This window comes from Pecten maximus, chromosome 13 (assembly GCF_902652985.1).
Source record: "Pecten maximus chromosome 13, xPecMax1.1, whole genome shotgun sequence".
In the NCBI taxonomy this organism is placed as follows: domain Eukaryota; kingdom Metazoa; phylum Mollusca; class Bivalvia; order Pectinida; family Pectinidae; genus Pecten; species Pecten maximus.
Window position 1 is genome coordinate 23,240,124 of NC_047027.1, and position 20,611 is coordinate 23,260,734.

Here is a 20,611-nt window from a genome sequence, read left to right on the forward strand (position 1 = left end):
ACAATATAACACACGATAATTATTGATAATTAATTCGGTATAAATTTAAGTATAACTTTGCGCTGTTTTGTAGTGTTGGTGGATGAATACACGACTTACCATCTGACGTCTAACGAAGTTTGGGCGATGCGTGGAAGCACCGCCGTATTCCGCTGTAGTATAAACCCTTACTTTGTCAAGGACTACGTCAAGGTGGTCGGCTGGGTCCAGGGCACTAATCCTATAGTGGAAGGTAAGTAATGATTAATGTTTTCAGAGGTAAAATGTCTATACATTTGGTATTAATGAATTAAAAAAAAACAACAACCAAAAAACAAAAGAAAAAAAGAAGAAGAAAGAAACAAAACAAAAACAACGAAAAAGAAGCATTTCGTGTGAGAAAAAGTGCAGATATAACGAGTACTACCAATTAGTGAAAGGCTAGATGTTATTGTTAAAGAGAAACGAGTTGGACCAAGCCGGATTCTTTTGTAAGTGTAGGGGTTATTGTAATAATGAAATGAGTTGGACCAAGCAGGAATTTCGCGTAAATCTAGGGAATATTGTGATAGAGAATGTACAGGAACCAATGATCCCAGATATTGTGTGTTAGTATATGGATTTTATGGCTTACACTAATAAAGAGTACTTATAGTAGATAGGGACGGAAGGTCTTTTTAGGGAGGTATAAGGCATCAAGAGAGGGAGCATGATGCTGTTCCTCAGGTCTCCAAGTCTATTAAGGAAGAAAACAAACCACTGGATTTCGAAACTGTAATTAAGGGTACAAAATACTAATGTAGTAAATTTGTGCAAATAAAGGACGTGCGTAAATTTTGTTTTTTGTTTTTCTGTGTTATTGCTAAACACAAACATATACTGTAATACGTATGGACGTGCATTAAATCCGCATCATTCTTCTAACAGATGAGAGGATAAGTCTTTTGTATGACGGCGAGCTACACATCCGGGACATCAGAGACGCGGACCAGTTCACGACCTACCGGTGTGTGGCAAGGAATACGCTAACAGGGGAAGAGAAATCGAGTTCTTACGCCTACCTTACTGTTCACGGTCAGTATAAACGCCAATACCGCGTCATCACAGTATAACGGTATTATTGAAATTATACTCTTGGTTGGTGTGTAAGCAATGCCAAGAGAGAAAGAATCTAGAAATAATCTTCAAAGATACCAATTATATCGCAAAAAGTTCAAACGACAAAAAACGATTTCCACACTTCATATCTTGAGCCTCACTGACGATTGAACAAGAATCATTGCGCAGTGGTATGTTTACTCAAACTTATGACTTTTCAGATCCTCCTGTAGGCTGGATGGCCCCTACCATGGACGATGTATCACGGACTGTCAAGGTCAAGGAAGGTGAAGCTGTTGAAATCCCGTGCGTTGCCAGTAGCAACCCATTACCTAAATACAGGTGGCATATGAACTCTCCCACAACAAGTATTGTCATTGACAACACCCATTTCGTCCAAAAAGGCGGGAATTTGGTGGTGAAGACTGCGACAGTGAGGGATAGTGGACACTTCATATGCAATGCTTCAAATGAACACGGGTCCGCCACAGCTGTCACGGAACTAATCGTCACATGTACGTATCCATGGTTACAAAATGTATCATGCACTTTGTGTATTTTCTCAGAGGGGATTGACCTGTAGGATAATAGGTTTTCTTTTTTTTGTAACTGTTGGGCTGTTTGTTTGTTTGAGTGTCTATAGTGTTTATCGGCCCTTGAACGGCCGAGTCATTCTTAGGCGGGATCGCCTTGTAGTAGTTGGTGACTACCTCACTAAACTACATACTAGTGGCCCATTGAATGCTATTCAGCGCAGTTAAGGTAAAGTGTCTTGACCGACTTACCGATTGCGGTATCGCGGCCCCTTTCACTTGGCATATAGAACAAACCAAACTTGATAAGTAGACAAAATGTAATATTGTTGTCAAATTAAAACCTTTGGAAATTGTTTTCCTATTATTTTGACTTGGTCACTGGTGACTGCGTATGTTTATTCAACCTGAGAGAACAAAGAAATCTATATTATATCTTCGTTAAGAACAATAGTGGCGAGTCTGCGCTAAAATGAAAATGGCAATTCCGCGAATGAAAATTTGCACATATAATACGATATTTCATAATTCTATAAGAATACGGCAGCTCCGGCTGTATAGATCAGACAATACTTCTCTGTATAGTAATTAAACTGATTATAACTGACTTTCAAAAGTACTATGACCTTGCTTCATTAGATAAAATCTATTTCTATAAACCTATTTGTAAAATACGATTAATAAAAAGTGGTGTTTCAATCATTTTCATTTCCCCCAAGTTTTGTCTTAAGGGATAGGATATTGTATGAAATACTAATGTATATTATGATTAATAAATAAAATAAATATGTTAACCCATTTTCACTTTTTCACAAACTTTTGTATTTCCATTGCTCTGGAGGACATACTATTATGCGTATGGTATGGTAAAAAATTGTGTTTTTATCTTCCATTTGCTCCTTTGTTTCGACTTCCTATTGTCCTGAAGTAAATGCCATTGGTAAAATGATCCGCAATACACGCGTAAAACGCCCACCAATTAGACACGAACATCATCGGGGATAGGGAAGTGTTAATTGATGGCATAAACAACTCAAATAATCTAACCACTTAAGCAAATTACGATAGTTGATTAATTTTCCACCACTAATTAGATTTATGTTTAATCTAACTTATGGTTTATAGAAATGGATGTACATTAATAGCTAATTAATGGCGGTAATAATGTATAATTTGCCTCATTGGGTACACACACAATGGTAAGTACAGAGTGATGAACTGTTACAGAAATGAACCAAACAGATGGTGAGACCGGTTTATGTTGAAGTCTTAATGAATTGTTACATCATATAGCTGTAAATACTTCATCCATTTTCTCTTGTTTATTACACTTTTATATCCTATTAAGGAACATAATGATGTTTTCTGGACTTTTTTTCCTCAGAAAAAAAAGAGTTCTAGAAACCGTAAAAGTTTCATTGGTAGGCCAGAATTTACTAGCGCTCGAAGAATTTTCCTGGAATTCTAATGACAAATTTACAAGTTTTTATTTTAGGAAAGCGATTAAGTGCCAGCAAATACTGTGTTTTTGGAATGTAATATAGAGTCTGCTGCTTACTTTCACCAATTAGGTCTTCTCAATCGATCGTTTTACAAGGTTTGCCGCGTAGAAAAAAAATATTCATTTTCTGCAAACGTTTATGAGGTGCTGGATAACTCTAAGTTCAACAGTGGAATTGCCTTTACAGAGGACACTCAGCTTAATGCTTATGGCGAGATAATCTAGTTCAGCTGCAGTGTACGTTATTTGCAGCAGCTGCAGTAGTGCACATTGGTGCACATGACATCTACTTCTGTGACGTCGCGTTTTGAGGACGGTTTTGTGGTTTTACGTGACAATTGATTTTAAAGATATGAGAACTGATGATTTTGGTTAAGCTGTTATTGCATGTTGACGACGTCTCCAGTACATGAAACGTACCTATCATATAGCCACCTATAGGTGGCGCTAATTTGTCGCAAGAGACTGGTTTAATATACATTACAGTGTTGTTTTGAGTCCGACTCGAATAATTCTAAAGTTCCGCTGACGTTTGCGGTTATACCCAATTTCATATATTTCCTGCCAATTGTTTTAACTGTGGAGGCGTTTTAAGGAGAGAGGTTGTGATCTATATCTGTTACTCATGTTGATTGTTTTCTTCCTTTGTTTACAGACACGACTTTCTACTTACGTAAACATGTTTTTTATGCTTTATAGAACATTTTACAAAATGTACAAATGGTGACAGCATTAGGAAAGCATGCCACAACTGTGGTCAATGGAACAAGAAGACTCCTGCTAAAGATGGCATTGGCGATGATGGTGCTATACATCTCCATCAAACAAACAAACACATACACAGACAGAGACCACTTTTCTATATTGTAATCAATGATACTGTTTGTTTTGAATATTTTGTACTCGAGCTTCATTCAGTGAGTTACGAGCTCTATGCCCCTTATATATTCCCTCCTTATATATTGGCATGTATTTCCTGTGTTTCAGCTCCCTTGATTACATACATTGACCCTCCGACACAGGTGATTGACTCCGGACAGTCGGCCGTCTTCAACTGTACCGTGTCCGGGTTCCCAATAACCTCTATCACATGGTATAAGAACGGAGAACTATTGGTTGCTGACGACAGGATATCCATCCAATCGGATACGGTTTTGGAGATAGTAGATATCAGTCGACAGGACCAGGGAATGTATCAGTGTATAGTGACCAATGACGAAGCTAGCTCCCAAGGGACGGCACAACTCCTTCTTGGGTGTAAGCTATATACAGAACATGTTAGATCAGTTACCAAAATCAGATTATTTTCGAGATATATACTTCATAAAAAGCTAAAAGTAAAATGAATATCAGGTTATTGGCTATTGTAAATCACTGATATTTCGTGAGTACTTTCTTCTTCAGACATATTCGCGAACATATAATTTCGAGAATACTTAAAACTATTTGAATCATGGACTCCCCAAGACTCCTATATCTGTAATAGATAGCTTGGCCGTCATGCAAAGCTGTTGTTTTTTTTGTTTGTTTACAAATAATTGCGATAAATTTGAAAACTCGATCGACTCTCCTCGCCTATTATCGCGAAAAATAAATCGGACACGAAATATAAGTGATTTACAGTATAGGATTGTATGTAATCCCGACAAATTACATCTAGAACATATAGCTAAGAACTAGAAGGAGGTACACTGTAACCTTTCGCGAACGCCTGGTCTAAACTTCCTTGTATATTTTAGTGTGTCACCTTGCAGATATATCGTTTGCCTTTTTTTGGTTTTGAGTTAGAATGTTGTATTACTATTTTTGTAATCAATTTATTTGTAGTATTTAACTTAACTTATTGTTTTGTAAAATTGTCAACGAAAGAACTTTTGGTCAAATATATCAATAGTTTAACCAAATATGCGATTTCCAGTAAGAGAATAAATGATGATTGTTCTGTTTATTTTTCATTTATCAATAGATATTAAAATTTTTAGTTCTCAATACGAATGAAATAGTTTAACCAAATACGCGATTTCCAGTAAAATGATAAATTATGATTTTTCTGTTAATTATTCATCTGTCAATGGATATTAAAATCTTTAGTTGTCAATTCAAATCAAATACTTGTTTACTGATGTTTACTGATGTTTACTGATATTTACTGACATCACCCTTTTCTATCCAGCTGCTCATCCTTCGTTCATTGACACCTTCGTCGACCAATTTGTCCTGAACGGTCAGAGAACATCATTACGGTGTACAGCGGCAGGTAATCCTACACCAAAGGTAACGTGGACCTTAGACGGCACCGAGATACCTCACGACTCCAACGTACACGTGGGCAGTTCTGTGAACTCTCTCGGGACAGTGGTCAGTTATGTGAACATTAGCAGTGTCCAGATTCACTTTGGGGGTGAATATACCTGTACGGCCAGTAATGAAGTTGGAGTGATATCATACACTGGAAGAATCAATGTCTATGGTGAGTGGATACCGAGGAAAGATAACTTACTCTCTCTCTCTCTCTCTCTCTCTCTCTCTCTCTCTCTCTCTCTCTCTCTCTTATTACCAATTAAAAAAAGTATTCAACAACAGTAAATTGTGTGGCTTGATTCAAATGTCTTAAATAACGTACATATGTATATAATAAACTGGTGTTCCAACTTTCCAATTATGGAATTTTAGTTCCATCGTCAGCTATGTAATTTACAATATTCTTAAAACATTTTAAGGTATGCGTGATGGATCAATTATTTCCCAGACTTTCAATTGTCTAAAGCGTTTATTATTCAATACCCACAGTTTTTCCTTTAGGTTTTTAACTGACAAACACCACTAATATATTTTCCCAAATAGTTCTAGACCACCATTGCGATTCATCATGGGGAACATGGACATTTGAATACGGTGCCTATAACAGCAACGTCGACCATTGTCCTTGCTTTACCAATTATTGAGTTTTAGCATTACTCTAGCGAGGCTTTACACATAACACATAAATAAATTAATTTCATCTTGACTTGACCGAACTGTCAGAACACTACAGCTAATCAGGGACGACTCGGCTACCAGCCGTGGTGTTCATAACAAGAGCTGTCCTTTCAGTTTCGTATCCTGGAGCTCATGTGATCGTGACGGGAACCACAAGAGAATTCCTTCGTTACGTTCATCGTTGCGAGACAATATTCTAAAAGTGGCCATGTGTTAGAGCGGAGTGCGAGATGATACGGCAGTGGGTGTTATTGTTACACAAACCAGGAAGTCCCAGTACAATGTGATATTTATTTCAATTTAAGCAATGACTGGGTGTCAATGTCGTAAAAATCAGCTATTCGAATGGCCAAGTACTATGTAACAGTTATGCCCAGTCCAACAACGACTGAATATCAGTGCCATAAAACCAGCTATCGTGATGGCCAAGTACTATGTTACAATTACTGTATATGTACCCACTCCAACAACGGCGGGATGTCATGGCCATAAAAAAAGTTAATATGATGACCAAGAACTATGTAACAACTTTTTGCCAAGTCAAAGAACGGCAGAATGGCATTGCCTTAAAAACAGCTATCATGATGGCCAAGTACTATGTAACAATTATGCCCAGTCCAACAACGGCGAGATGTCATTGCTATAAAAAAAACAATTATTATGATGGCCGAGTACTATGTAACAGAATTTTTCCAAGTCAAACAACGGCGGAATGTCATTGCCATAAAACACAGCTATCGTGATGACCAAGTACTATGTAACAACTTTTTTGCCAAGTCAAACAATGGCGGATTGTCATTGCCTGAAAGACAGCTATCATGATGACCGAGTACTATATCACAACTATGCCCAGTCAAACAACGGCGGGATGCCATTGCCATAAAAACCAGCTATCAGGAAGGGCCACGTCTATGCACACTTATACCAAGTTCAACAAAGTTTGGGTGCCATTAACACACAAAAAAAGTATCAGAAAAGGCAGCTATCAATGGCGATTTATTTAAGTCAACATGCAAATGTACTCCGTGAATCAGATCACAAGGAAAACATTTCTACAGAACTATCGGTTATTTTTACTCCACGAAAATCGTCTTAATCAGTTTCATCATAAAAATCTTTACATTCTCAGTGAAGATTGGACAACAAGCTAATTCTTGTATCAGCCATCTTGTTCCCATTGAAGAACTCTTTTGAAAACAAGTACATTGTTGTGTGTAGGTTGTGATTTGATTTGCATCAAACAATTATAAATTAAAAAAAACTTGATCGATTATATCATTGGAGATTTCATCGTATCTGGTTGAAATTATATTTTAACCATAGAACATACTTCATGCCGATGTACAGTCAAAATACAAGATGTTTCCTACCTACTTCCTGTTGACCTTTTCTTCCATCATCTTGACCTTTAATATGAAACGGGAACGTTTTCCAATTATAACGAGCAGAAGACACACTGCCTACTAATTAATTACCCTATCCAGCGAAAGGGAGAAAGCGCTAAATCGTAACATATACTGGCATTGATTTGAAACAAAATCATGGAAATATTTTGACGTGTAATCGCCATTGAAATTAAGCAGAGATTGACGACATTTTTCTCGAATTTATAGCTGGTAACAATTGTTAACGACATGCAGTTTTCCCGACAATCGATATGATACCACGTGCAAAATGTCAATACGAGTTAGTTATCCGATAAATGGAAAAGCTGATTCCATAGTTTCGTAACAATAGGCCGGAAATATCCCGGTTCTGTCAGTTTAATGCCATTTTCCTCGATTTATATCGGAAACAGATCTCTCCAAATCTGCCAACGGTTCAAGGGTCTTATCGCATGCAAATCAGCGCCAACAGAAGTTGTTTTTTAAATATGCAATTTTTATGTAGTCACGATCATGAAACTCACTGACAGTTGTCAATACCAAGACCAACGGGAACAACGTTAAGTGGATATTGACCAAGTTCACCCTGCAGGTAGCTCCTATAAATAATAATGTGACCTATAAGGGAAAGGGCTTTTTCATATTTTTTTTTCATTGCGATTAGAAATAAATGTATTATGAAAGACTCCATGTTATTGCAATGGAGCTATTAAGAAGCTGCTATTCGTCATTTAAAACAACAGAACTTAAAAAATAAAGTATTATTACCCTATTATTGTTTTTTATAAACAATAAGAAAAAAATATATATATAAATAAATAAAATAAAATAAAATACTTTAGCATTTTAAAATAGATTATTGTATTTGTACATATATCAATTGGTTTCAGGCATATTAAGGTAAAGCTAATTATGGAAATTTGATCTTAATAAGTATATCTTTTCCCGCTTTCAGAGTCTGAATGTATAATATAGTACATAATAATAAAACAAAGAATACTTTTAGAATGGTATGTTTTTGTTTGACATGTTATTTACTCTATATCAGTCTAAAAATGTATTCCGAGATGCTCCTCAACAAGAAATATAAATTGAATTGAAGTAATTCGCAAATTGCCAGTATCGCCTGATAGCGATGCCAATAGACAGAGAAATTAAACGCGAAACAAGGAATAACGCTATCTAATAGCTGATGTTATAAAACAGACATCTCAAGGGTGCGAACTGCCATTCTGTTTTCTGGTTTTAGATTACACAACAACTGGCAATGGTGATTCTGCACAGAATGTCGACCCACTGCCTATTGATTTGTAAAAAGCTCATTTTTGTTTATTTATTTATTGTTAATTTCTACAAATATAAATAATTAGCTGAAACTATCAATTTGAAATAGATATATTTTCCTATATTAAACTTACTTTTTTTTTTCAATAGATTTCTTCATCTTCTTTATCATGTATTTACGTCTCTTTCCATGTTATATATCTTCCCCTCTGATTCCCCACACATCCCGCCATCTGGCATCTCTGATGAGTAGAAGAGAACAGACGGACGAAACAGCTGTATAATGTTGTCCTATGTTCGTTATTCGAGATATCTATTAAAAAACATATATAAATGTTATAGGTTGTATGAATACAGTAAAACTTATCTAAGACGAACAGGCTTAATATGAATTTGTTTTAAAATCTCATAGCGATCTTTCTCGGCATTGGCGATATAAATGTTTTTAGTCTCCTAGAATTCGCAGTAATTTGAAAAATTATGAATCTAATATTAAAAATTATGAAATTAGTGATTTTCTTTTTGAAATTGTGGGTCTTTTGTCCTTTCTCGTCTTAATTTTGACTTTTCTCTGGACCTGATTTGAGATTTTGGTCGCATCCCATGATTTACATTGGCCCTAAGCACTACTGCGTCTCGGAGTATCATAAAGACTGGAGGAATGGCGTTTTTGCTATAGTGTATCTAAGTATGAAATTGTTTTTAATGGTGATAGTACCTTGTGTGTCTTTTGTGCAATGTTCATAATCACGTTTCACTGTAACACACTTTTCATAAATGACAGCAGCATGTCGCGAGGAAGACGAATATGTTATATCACCCTTTTATGCCGGCGGTAATTGCTATTGATAAGAACTGAAGCTAAACATCAGAGTGTATCGGTTGACATATCGACATAAGGTCCACAGGATATTGTGTTTTTTATTTCGATTTTCACACGGGAAATGTCCTTGCGAATGCTGTCAGAACTTTGATTGATTTTCCATGTCATGTCAACTGAATCTGGAAAAAGTTATAAAAATACAATTTGCGTCGCCACAAAAAAAAAACAAAAAAAAACTAAATGTGATCAAGTTATGTAACAAATCATCGATGACGTGGCCTTATCAAGCAGGGGTTCACAACGGGGAAAGGGGGGGACTCCGATTGGACGACAAGTCTCGAAATCAATTACCAATCATTATTTGCCACCACGTGAAGTACATAGCATCAATTTAACATTCACTTTTAGCATCATCAAATAATAACAATATACCGATAAATGTTGCCGTCCTTTGAACTAGTAGGAAAATGAAATATTGAAATTATTATACACATCCCGACCTCATCATGGCATGTCTCGCCACGACAACGTGATAACAAAGTCCACTCACTCCTATTGAGATTCTTGTCATCGGAACAAAAATCGCGAGAATTCCTCATAAATACGGCGTCCGTAATCTCATAAAATTGCCAAATGGCAAGTTAACGTGCCATGGCCTTATCGCAGTAATTTATCAAAGCCTTCTTTATGTTTTGTCTCGTTATCAGCCAGTGTTCGAACCCGATCAGCCGCGAACTCAATCTATCATATCGTTGAACTGAGATGATAATGGTGTCGGAGGAATGATTTGTAGCAGGGGTCGTCTCAATATATTAATGCAAACTGTTGTTATTGGGGCATCCCAGAACAGGGGTCGTCTCAATCTATTAATACAAACTTGTTGTTGGGGCATCTCAGAACAGAGGTCGTCTCAATCTATTAATACAAACTTGTTATTGGGGCATCCCAGAACAGGGGTCGTCTCAATCTATTAATACAAACTTGTTGTTGGGGCATCTCAGAACAGGGGTCGTCTCAATATATTAATACAAACTGTTGTTATTGGGGCATCTCAGAACAGGGGTCGTCTCAATCTATTAATGCAAAGTGTTGTTATTGGGGCATCTCAGAACAGGGGTCGTCTCAATCTATTAATGCAAAGTGTTGTTATTGGGGCATCTCAGAACAGGGGTCGTCTCCATCTATTAATGCAAAGTGTTGTTATTGGGGCATCTCAGAATCTATCAATAATGTATATCAAATTCTTTATTAATATGTTATGTCATTTATGCAATGTTTCGATTATTTCTTAAGACGATCAAAATAAATATTTTGAAACCAATTACGACTCATTTATAAACGAGATAACGAGTTTTATTTTGATTCTTTGACCAAGGGTGAGGTTGACATATGTTTTTTTTTTTTAAACATTCAGTGTTATTAAGTGACAACTAAGTGCCAATGCATCATATATTTGATTTCATTATTATATTCATGTAATTTAAAAGGATAAATAAACAAATAGATAAACAATAGATAAACAAATAAACAAATAAATAGATGAATAAAAAGAAGAGGTGGTCTTACAAGTACGTAAATAACTAAAGTCATAAAATATTACATAGTACAGAGTATTAGCTTGCATTGTGTTAAAACATAATTAAACTTGATATTGGTATTAAAATATAATTGAGTATAGAGCATACTGGCGTTGTGTAAAAACATAATTAAACTCAAGATTGATATTAAAATATAACTGAGTATAGATCATACTGGCGTTGTGTAAAAACATAATTAAACTTAAGATTGGTATTAAACTATAACTGAATATAGAGTATACTGAAGTTGTATGTTTCTTTATACTCTGATTGTGGGTTGAAGATGTTTTATAAATACAAGCGTATCGTATCTGTTTGTCGCCTCTAAACATTTTATTTAAAAAAAAAAAAAAAAAAAACATTGAAATTTTCTACATTGTGCAGCTTATTCTAATTTGAAGCTGTTATTCATTTTATTGCAAGTATACATCATTTCAAAGTTATTCCATATAAAGTGGTAAACGAGAACGAGGAATAACATTCATTTGTTTGATAATTTGATGTTACACTATATATCTGCGTTTTGTTAACCTTAGGTATTCCTTACGTCCGAAAGATGAATAACTTGACCGCCACGGCTGGAGAGCCACTGTCCATCAGGTGCTACGTGGCCGGATACCCTGTGAAGTCAATCAAGTGGTCTAAAGGTATATGATATATGCTATCTGTGACAAGTTCAGACACTCACATGTAAACAAACCTTAATACTTATTCATACAGATAAAATTAGCAAAAAATGAAAAAAAAAAAAAATGAAAAAAAATAAGGGATACTTAAAATATATATAGAGAAAGGTGATTTCACCATGTGTAACTTATATGTAGATACTGGTAATACTAGGGACAGATAGAGAATTGTACTCACTATATAGATCTAGCAGGTATATTTTGGTAATACTAGGGACTGATAGAGAATGATACTCACTATGAGGAACTAATAGGTAGATCCTTGTAATACTAGGGACTGATAGAGAATGGTAATCACTATGTAGAACTAGTAGTTAGATATTGGTTAATGCTAGGGCGGATAGAGAACGGTACTCACTATGTAGAACTACTAGGAAGATCTTGGTTTTACTAGGGACGGATAGAGAATTGTACTCACTATGTAGAACTAGTAAGTAGATACTGGTAATGGCAGGTTGTCTAAATGAGAGACGGGGTAGTGATAACCATCAGGTACATCAATGAGTATCAAGTAGTTAAACTTTCTTTCTTTGAAAATCATTCATTTCTTCATATTTTGTCATGGTTTCATTGGTTATACTGCACAGCATTTAGGTTATTTAGACGTAAAACATGTTTTGGATGATTGGGTCTTGGTAAGAGTATTCTTCATGTTTGATTATCAATGGTAAAGGCAAGAAGATAGAGTCACTGTAATTGTTATTATATTTTTGCTATTTTGGAGGAAAGAGGGCAATCGCAAATGTAATATAGCTAGAAAATAAAACGGATCAAGACATTAATGCTTTCTTTCATATGTTCAACCAACAATATATATTTGTTTACATGCTTATCTGTCAACAATCAATAATATTTCCCCGAGAACTAAATATATTAACTGTTTCCCGAAGCAACAGGTTGACTGATACTAAAGGTATAAATGAACTGATTTGTTGTCGGAATTACCAAAGATAATCAAATATAGGCCATTTAAGAAGAGTATTGTCAAATGTAATGTAAACGTACATACTTTAGCGATAATCTTATTCCAGCGCTTTTCGCTAAATTATGACTGCGTAAATTCCATTATCTTTGTGGTATTCCTGACAGAAAATGTGAGAACGTGCTAATTCTTTATTTCGCTTATTTGTTAATGTTTGGAAAAGCGCGAAAATTTGCGTGCGCTAAAATTGATACGTCTACAGTATCCTAAAAAAGATGAACATGTTTATTATACCAAGGCTTATTATTGTACCAACTGTAATTTATATGATTCCGATCATCTACAACTTTGGGAAAGGACCAGTTTAGGCTTAGCCTGTTGTCTAATCCATTTATTTATATGTCTTTATGTAATATTTAAATTTTGAAATATTTTGAGAAAAAAACAGAATATACAACTATCTCTTTCCTTTCCTAGGTGGATTCGTCCTGCCACGGAATCATCTACAGGATGTGGTAAACGGAACACTGTTAATCAAAAAGGTTCAGAAATACCAGGATATTGGCAAATATACATGTACTGCAAAGAACGGGGACGGACAGGGCAACGGGAGCAGTCTGTATATCACTGTACTTGGTAGGTACAAACGGTAACAGTCTGTATATCACTGTACTCGGTAGGTACAAACGGGAACAGTCTATATATCACTGAACTTGGTAGGTACAAACTACAACACCGTACTCATCCAACACTAACTCTACCGGATTTCGCTTCTCTAACATTGTTAACATCATAATCCAAGATAAAAAAAATCCAACATTATACTTATCACAAACGGGAAGTTAGGACACAGAATTGTTCCTTGTGCCTGCTGACCAATTAAATGATCGCGAGACTATTATATCTGGGTTCTGGTAAATAATATATCACTTAAGGCATTCCGACACTCCATCAAATCATTGACTAGAATATGTATGCATATATCAACTTTATAACCAAAATCATTGAAGTCTGAGCACAAAATAATTATTTGAGCATGAGTAGGGTTTCCTGACTACGGGCCCTTGTCTTTCTGTCTCGTTCTTAACAACTTTCTTCGCATTGTCTCCCTTGACTCTGCCTTACATTTGGATTTTAATTTTAGTTGAGCATTCGTCCTTGTCAGGAAGGGTTCAAGGTCTGCCCCCTGATCGAGACAGAGCCTTCTAAAATTGTCATATTTCTACCCCAGTTAATCTTAAGGGAGTGGTTTGCCCGTTGTCAGTATGATGTGACCGGGTGGGGTGTGCTGCTGGGTGTCTTCGGCAGTATGCTTCAGTGAGATTGCACTATACAGTTGGCATCAGTTTCGCGTTATCACAAGGAGACAAACACGGACATACCGCAGCCTTCCGCATGCTCATTACTGGCATACATATACATTTCGCACAATGGAGGCTTTATCAAATGACTACAGCTGTTGATTATAAATTAAAGTAAATTGAATTAAACATACATATCCAACATCACTCCAGACACTAAACTCATCTGGAGCTCATTTGGAGACCGTACCTTGCCATAACAAACGTAAACCTACCGCGTCTGTATACCACCACACAAGTAAAAATTAAAATTCAACACAACTCGTCCTATATAAACTTTAAACCCGGACGTGTTTTTTTTTCTAATAATTAAAAATGCAATGTTTACGACAAAGAGTAATTATGATTAATTTAAAACCAGAAAAACATATTGTATATGTTTCCGTAGTACCAAAACTAACAGGAGACTACCGCAATCTCAACGTTCGAGTTTATCTTATTTATGATTTCAATTTAATTAACTCATCGCGGAATATTACATGTGTAATGAGTTAAACTCTTATATTAATATGTGTCTCAATAATAGACACAAGTTCTGTGCTTGTAAACAAACACAGTTGTTTAAGGTATAGTAAATTAAACGTATTATAACGTCAATACTGTAAGCGATATCCAAACTAATATAATATCATGTTATTATATTCTAAAATGTTCACCATTAAAAATGGATGATTTCACCACAGAGCCACCGAAGATTGACCCGTTTAATTTCCCACGTAAGAAGCAGGGTGACCGCGTGGTTGTGTCATGTGTGGTCAGCAGTGGTGACCAGCCCCTACAGATTAAGTGGACAAAGGACGGCGAGGAGATTCCGCCGGACATGGGGATCACCATCACGGTAAATTATCATTTGTTAATATGAAACAGACCTGACGAAATAAGTGGTATTGCAGAATTGTCATCCAATCACAAAAACAAAACAAAAAAACCCCCAAAAAACCCCAAAACACCCAATTTTAAAAAAAAAACTCATTTTTATTTTACATCAAAATCATATGCTCATTCTTCTACCAAAATGAAAATTGGCATAAAATGGTGTTCCAATGGACGAATGTTCCAAGAAAGATAACTCCCACTTTATTAAGCACTAACACATCGCACCGCGCCAGCTGTCAATGTTTTTACTTTTAACGTAATCAAAATGATATATTATTGATGTCTATGTGTTATACAGACGGTCGGTAGTTATAGCAGCATGTTGTCGATTGGTGACGTCACTCCCAAACATAACGGTAACTATACCTGCCAGGCCCAGAACGATGCGGCGGGAACTAACTTCACCGCTCCTCTACACGTGGATGGTGAGATTTTCTTTTAATATTTAATATTTCATGCAAACAGGATCATGAATGAATGTTAATTCCATATGGAAGTTTATAAAACGAGTCTAAGGATATATCGTTGTTATTGTAGTACCCCCACGCTGGATTATTGAGCCCGAGGATTCTTTTGTAATCCTGAAAGGAACAGTGTCCTTAGACTGTCTGACGGCCGGAACACCAAGTCCCTATATAATGTGGATGAAAGCCGCAGGTAACAATGTGTATTTATTTACCATTTTATTTGCCCTAAAGGTAACAGTCTTTATTTGTTACCATTTGATTTGCCATTACAGGTAACAATATGTATTTGTTACCATTTGATTTGCCTTTAAAGGTAACAATATTTAATTGATTACCATTTGATTTGCCATTAAGATTAACAATATTTATCTGTTAACCTTTTGTGTTTGCTTATAAAGGTAACAATCTTTATTTGTTTACCATTTTATTTGCAATTAAGAGTAATATTGTTAAAGTGTTTACCATTTGATTTGCCATTAAAGGTAACAATAATGATTTTTGATTAATTGTGCAATGATCATTACATTTATGCCTCATATGATCATTGTGTGTTAAAATAACTTGATGATACTAAAATTGAGACGACGAACACTGTTTCAACGTGTAATTAAAGCAGCTGGTTATGGTTATACAAGATTAATATTACCACGATAATGAGGGCTTTTCTTCGAATTTCATATAGTATATGATTACAGTTCTGACATCATAAGACAATGTATATTGTGACATTTCCTCCAAATGCAAATACATGTGTATACAATGTACATGTATGTTTAATATTATATTCTAATACAGACATATGCAGTGTCTGTTCCTGTCAACTTATAAGTAACTGTGTTTTACTAACTACATTATCAATTGCAATAGGTACGAAACCCGGAAACTATATTGCGTTAGAATACCTTAAGGACGACGCCGAAAACGCTACCGACAGGATGCAGTTGCTTAGCAACGGGACACTGATTATCCGGGAATCTGAGGAATCTGACCATGGGTACTACCTTTGTCACGCAGACAACAGAGTTGGTGTCGGACTCAGCAAAGTCATATTTCTCACCGTTCACAGTAAGTTCAAAGTTGTTCCTCAGTTAAACATTTCTTGGTTTCCAATCTGTATAGGCGTTTAGTCTATCCTAATGATTTTTTTATGAATCAAAATATTTTGGGAATAATCTTTTAGTTGACGTAACAACTCTTTCTTACATATGTAGTCAATGGAAAAAATAACTTTTCGAAACCTATTTTATTTCTTCTCTTTCCACATCATATATTTCGTTTGCTATCATACCTCAAGTTTTTTAGTCCGAAGTAGCTTTCTTTGCAATTCGGTATTATTTTCATATCGCAAATGCAGTTTCCTCCATTATCATCCTTCTACATCCACTATCATCCTTCTACATCCATTATCATCACTAAGTAATTCTTTTTTTCATTTAAGGCATTGTCAGAAGATAAAAACTACTTGTACATTGTCCTGTTTTTTTTTTACTTTTAGTTCCCGCCCGGTTCGATACCCATATGAAAAACTACACGGTTCGGCGTGATCATAACATCACAATGGATTGCCAGGCTATAGGTGACAAGCCTTTGGCTGTTACATGGAGCTTCAATGGCCAACAGCTCAGTACACTACCAAACCCAAGGTCAGTTGTGTGGAGTATGACAATTGTTGGGAGACCCTTTCAATTTGGGGGTATACTAATCAGCAGATCAAGGCGTAAATTCTGATCTAAAATTCAATGATAGTAAATACATGATGAGTATAGATAGATAGGTTTAGAATAACCTGTCTAGGGGCAGAAAGAGCACACCTGTTGTACCTCCAGGCATGTCGTGGCAATTGCATTAATACAAGGCGACTAATTGTGCCCAATCCCTGTGCAGATCGGAAAATAAGTTGATGTGCTCTATTTTAAGGACATTATGGGAACAAAAGAACATGTAATGATGTCTTCAACTGCAGTGACTCTTCATCAGATTCTGGGATATTCTCTTTTGTATTATAGTCACCAATGACCACCAATTGTAAATTATTTATTAACGTATATAGCAAATTGTTTTGTGTATTATGTGATTATAATGTTAACAGAAGTACATGTATGGCCGATGACGTTTAAAACATCTTCCGTTTTGTGAAAGAAGTAATTGTCAATGTCAATAACGACTATGACTTTAATGCCAATGTTTGAACGTCACTGATGTATTCATATGTTCATGAATAACAGCTCAATGTTAACAATATGTGATGTATATTACAGACGAGATATGAAGACTGTCAGTACGACGCGTGGTAAGCTGTCCACCCTCGCCCTTCATCCTGCTGTGAGGGAGGACACCGGATTCTACGTCTGCTTTGCTAAAAATAAATTCGGAAACGGCGTCCAGTCGATGCGGCTCACTGTCTTAGGTAAGCAGGATAATGTCCATCACGATGTAATAATCTATATATATCTCATTTATAAGATCTACTTATTCATAGATTATATATATAATCCGGTTTTTAAATACCATTAATCAGTTTTCGAGCTAGGATGCATCTACTGCTTTGATGACTATTTTTGTCTAAAATATTGTTAAAAAAATGTTGTTTGACTTATATCTGAAATGTACTATTTACCACTTTTAGAATATATTACATTGAAGATAACTACAGATAGTTGTATGTATGCTTTAAACATAGTAACTATATACGAACGTTTTAGCAGTTAATATTTGATGATTCTTTTACTAAAGGTTCAAAAAAAAGAATATATAAAACAACGGTATAATAAGGTACGTCATCTCTTATTCACAGTCATTTATTTCATTTTCAACATTTCGGATGATGTCATTTTTTCAGAACCCCCTGAGCCGCCAGCTAACCTGACACTTGTTACGAAGTCGAGCCGGAACCTCACCGTTTCCTGGTCACAGCCCTATAATGGCAACACGCCCCTTCTTTTCTACAGTATCGAATACATCAACTCCTCAGGTAAAATAGTCACCCTTAGCAACCATACTTAAAGTGAAAAAAAGACATTACGTTGGCGACGCATTCAACAAATATGCTCATCTAGCGTACAAGGGGAGATCACTTTTAAATGGGCATTGGTGTTGATAGGCTGCTTAACTAAATAAAAAACAAACTAAACCATTGGTTTGTTATATTTTGGAAATGCCTTTGATATCAGTCCCAGTTTTAACAATATGAATGGCATTGTTACATACTCAGGGTTGTTTTATAGCATAAATTTGATAAGTTATACGTGTTCCTCGATGAATAAACATAGGTAAACATAATAGTTGACACTTGTTAAATATGAGCCGATTCAAAACTTTTTTTTTCGATAATTCGAATTTCTTTGTTTTTTATTCCAAAACAGACAAGTGTATAAAATCATTAAAGTCCTATAAAAATCAGAAGATAATTAATATTTTGTTACACATTACCGTATTTGTAGGTGTATGGCAGGGAGTCCTCCCAAACGTCACGGTTCACGCCAAGTTATTGAAAGCAATCATCACTGACCTTCACCCCGCCTACGTCTATTACGTCAGAGTCAGGGCCAACAACTCCGTCGGGTTTGGCCAGCCAAGTGAGCAGATATCTGTTTCTATGGACGAGGAACCACCCTCTGGACCACCCCAGAAAATACAGATCAAGGCAATCGGCTCAGAGGCTCTAAAGATCTCATGGATGGTAAGATTTTTGGAACTTATTTTAAAGCGGCCCTCTAGTCTTGGCAAACATACTAACGTAGAATAATAAGAATAGTTATACATTGGAAAACAAAAATATCCGTCCTGAACCAATTCAAGATAAAGTGAAATTTCTACCGATAATCTCTGTTTTAATTTCTTCCGTTGTACCCTAGGTGTCAACGCTTCCGGCCCTTAATATCACTGAAGTTTCTTAGACGGACAAAACAGATTTATGATGCATTTAAATGGAGTTATGGTGATACTCTATCTAACGCCTACGTTTTTAAACTCCTTATGCCTATTTGTGACAAATAACCTTGTAATTGTAATCACCAAAATGCCCATATATTTTCATATACACCGGTTCTGTATTATGTATTGTACCTGGTACTTTTATACCAGTAGTTTATTTTGAATACACCGGTTGACCTTACAGGTCAACCTCGTTTCCACTCGTCTTCCTGTTTTTGTATTTGGATGGTTAATTATGTATTGCATTAACACATAAAACGGTGATTATTGTGAGCAACTCCCTTTTTAGATTTGTATTAACTTTGAGGATAGACGGAATTCATGTAATACAAAAAAAAAAAGAGTAATGTTAATTTTTTGATAAAAATTATCATTGTCTTCATTTAGCCTCCCAACTTGTCCGAGAGGAATGGAGTAATCAAAGGGTACTACATAGGCTATAAGGAGACGAGCAGTCCGTCTCGTTTTATCTATATCACAAAGGCCGTGGAGGGGGAGTTCGAACCTGTACTCGATATCCACAACCTTGAGAAGTTCACGGAGTATACTGTTCACATCAAAGCTTACAACGACCTGGGACAGGGACCCAAATCTGTAGACTACAGTGTCTTCACGCTCGAGGATGGTGAGTCAAAATTAAAATCTTTGAAATGTTTGTAAACACCGAACGCTTTCTTTGTGAAAATAAGCGATACATGAATTTCAATTTTGTAGACATAACTTGAATTGCAAATAAATATCTGAAACGTATTCAAAGACGAAGAACTAATTTTAACGACGATGAACTGAATTTCAAATAATTCGATAATTAGAAAACGACTTCTGTATTTAACAGTTCCAAGTCAGCCTCCGCAAGGTGTCCAGGCAAATTCCATCAACTCGCAGTCTATCAAGGTGATCTGGTCTCCACCTCCACTGTTTACACTGCATGGGATCTTGCAAGGATACCGTATCCTGTATAAACCAGTCAGGAAAGATGAAGGTAGGTCATAGCACCAGCCAAACCAATATGTAGGTCATAGCACCAGCCAACCCAACATGTAGGTCACAGCTTCAGCCAAACCAATGCTTAGTCTTAACGTCGTAGAACCACTATGTTGGTGAAAGTTAAGGTACTTCTGTATTGATCAAATTCTGTATGGTACGTGTAGCTTTAAATGTAATTTCCATTATCTATGATCAGTATTGTTGCCATGGTTACTCTATT

The 20,611-nt window shown here is 35.9% G+C and overlaps 1 protein-coding gene across 1 annotated transcript in view; it reads left to right on the top strand.

Moving 5' to 3' along the window:
- The window catches only part of LOC117340554 (Down syndrome cell adhesion molecule homolog), a 49,075-nt gene that overhangs the window by 6,734 nt on the left and 21,730 nt on the right, over positions 1 to 20,611 (top strand). The window contains exons 3-19 of the mRNA XM_033902313.1: positions 74 to 232; positions 907 to 1,053; positions 1,299 to 1,592; positions 4,099 to 4,368; positions 5,285 to 5,581; positions 11,696 to 11,806; positions 13,245 to 13,403; positions 14,812 to 14,966; positions 15,303 to 15,429; positions 15,542 to 15,661; positions 16,339 to 16,536; positions 16,967 to 17,114; positions 17,730 to 17,878; positions 18,311 to 18,442; positions 18,912 to 19,150; positions 19,792 to 20,029; positions 20,240 to 20,386. Coding sequence (XP_033758204.1) covers positions 74 to 232; positions 907 to 1,053; positions 1,299 to 1,592; positions 4,099 to 4,368; positions 5,285 to 5,581; positions 11,696 to 11,806; positions 13,245 to 13,403; positions 14,812 to 14,966; positions 15,303 to 15,429; positions 15,542 to 15,661; positions 16,339 to 16,536; positions 16,967 to 17,114; positions 17,730 to 17,878; positions 18,311 to 18,442; positions 18,912 to 19,150; positions 19,792 to 20,029; positions 20,240 to 20,386 — 3,090 coding nt within the window. The remainder of the gene's footprint in view (positions 1 to 73; positions 233 to 906; positions 1,054 to 1,298; positions 1,593 to 4,098; positions 4,369 to 5,284; positions 5,582 to 11,695; positions 11,807 to 13,244; positions 13,404 to 14,811; positions 14,967 to 15,302; positions 15,430 to 15,541; positions 15,662 to 16,338; positions 16,537 to 16,966; positions 17,115 to 17,729; positions 17,879 to 18,310; positions 18,443 to 18,911; positions 19,151 to 19,791; positions 20,030 to 20,239; positions 20,387 to 20,611) is intronic.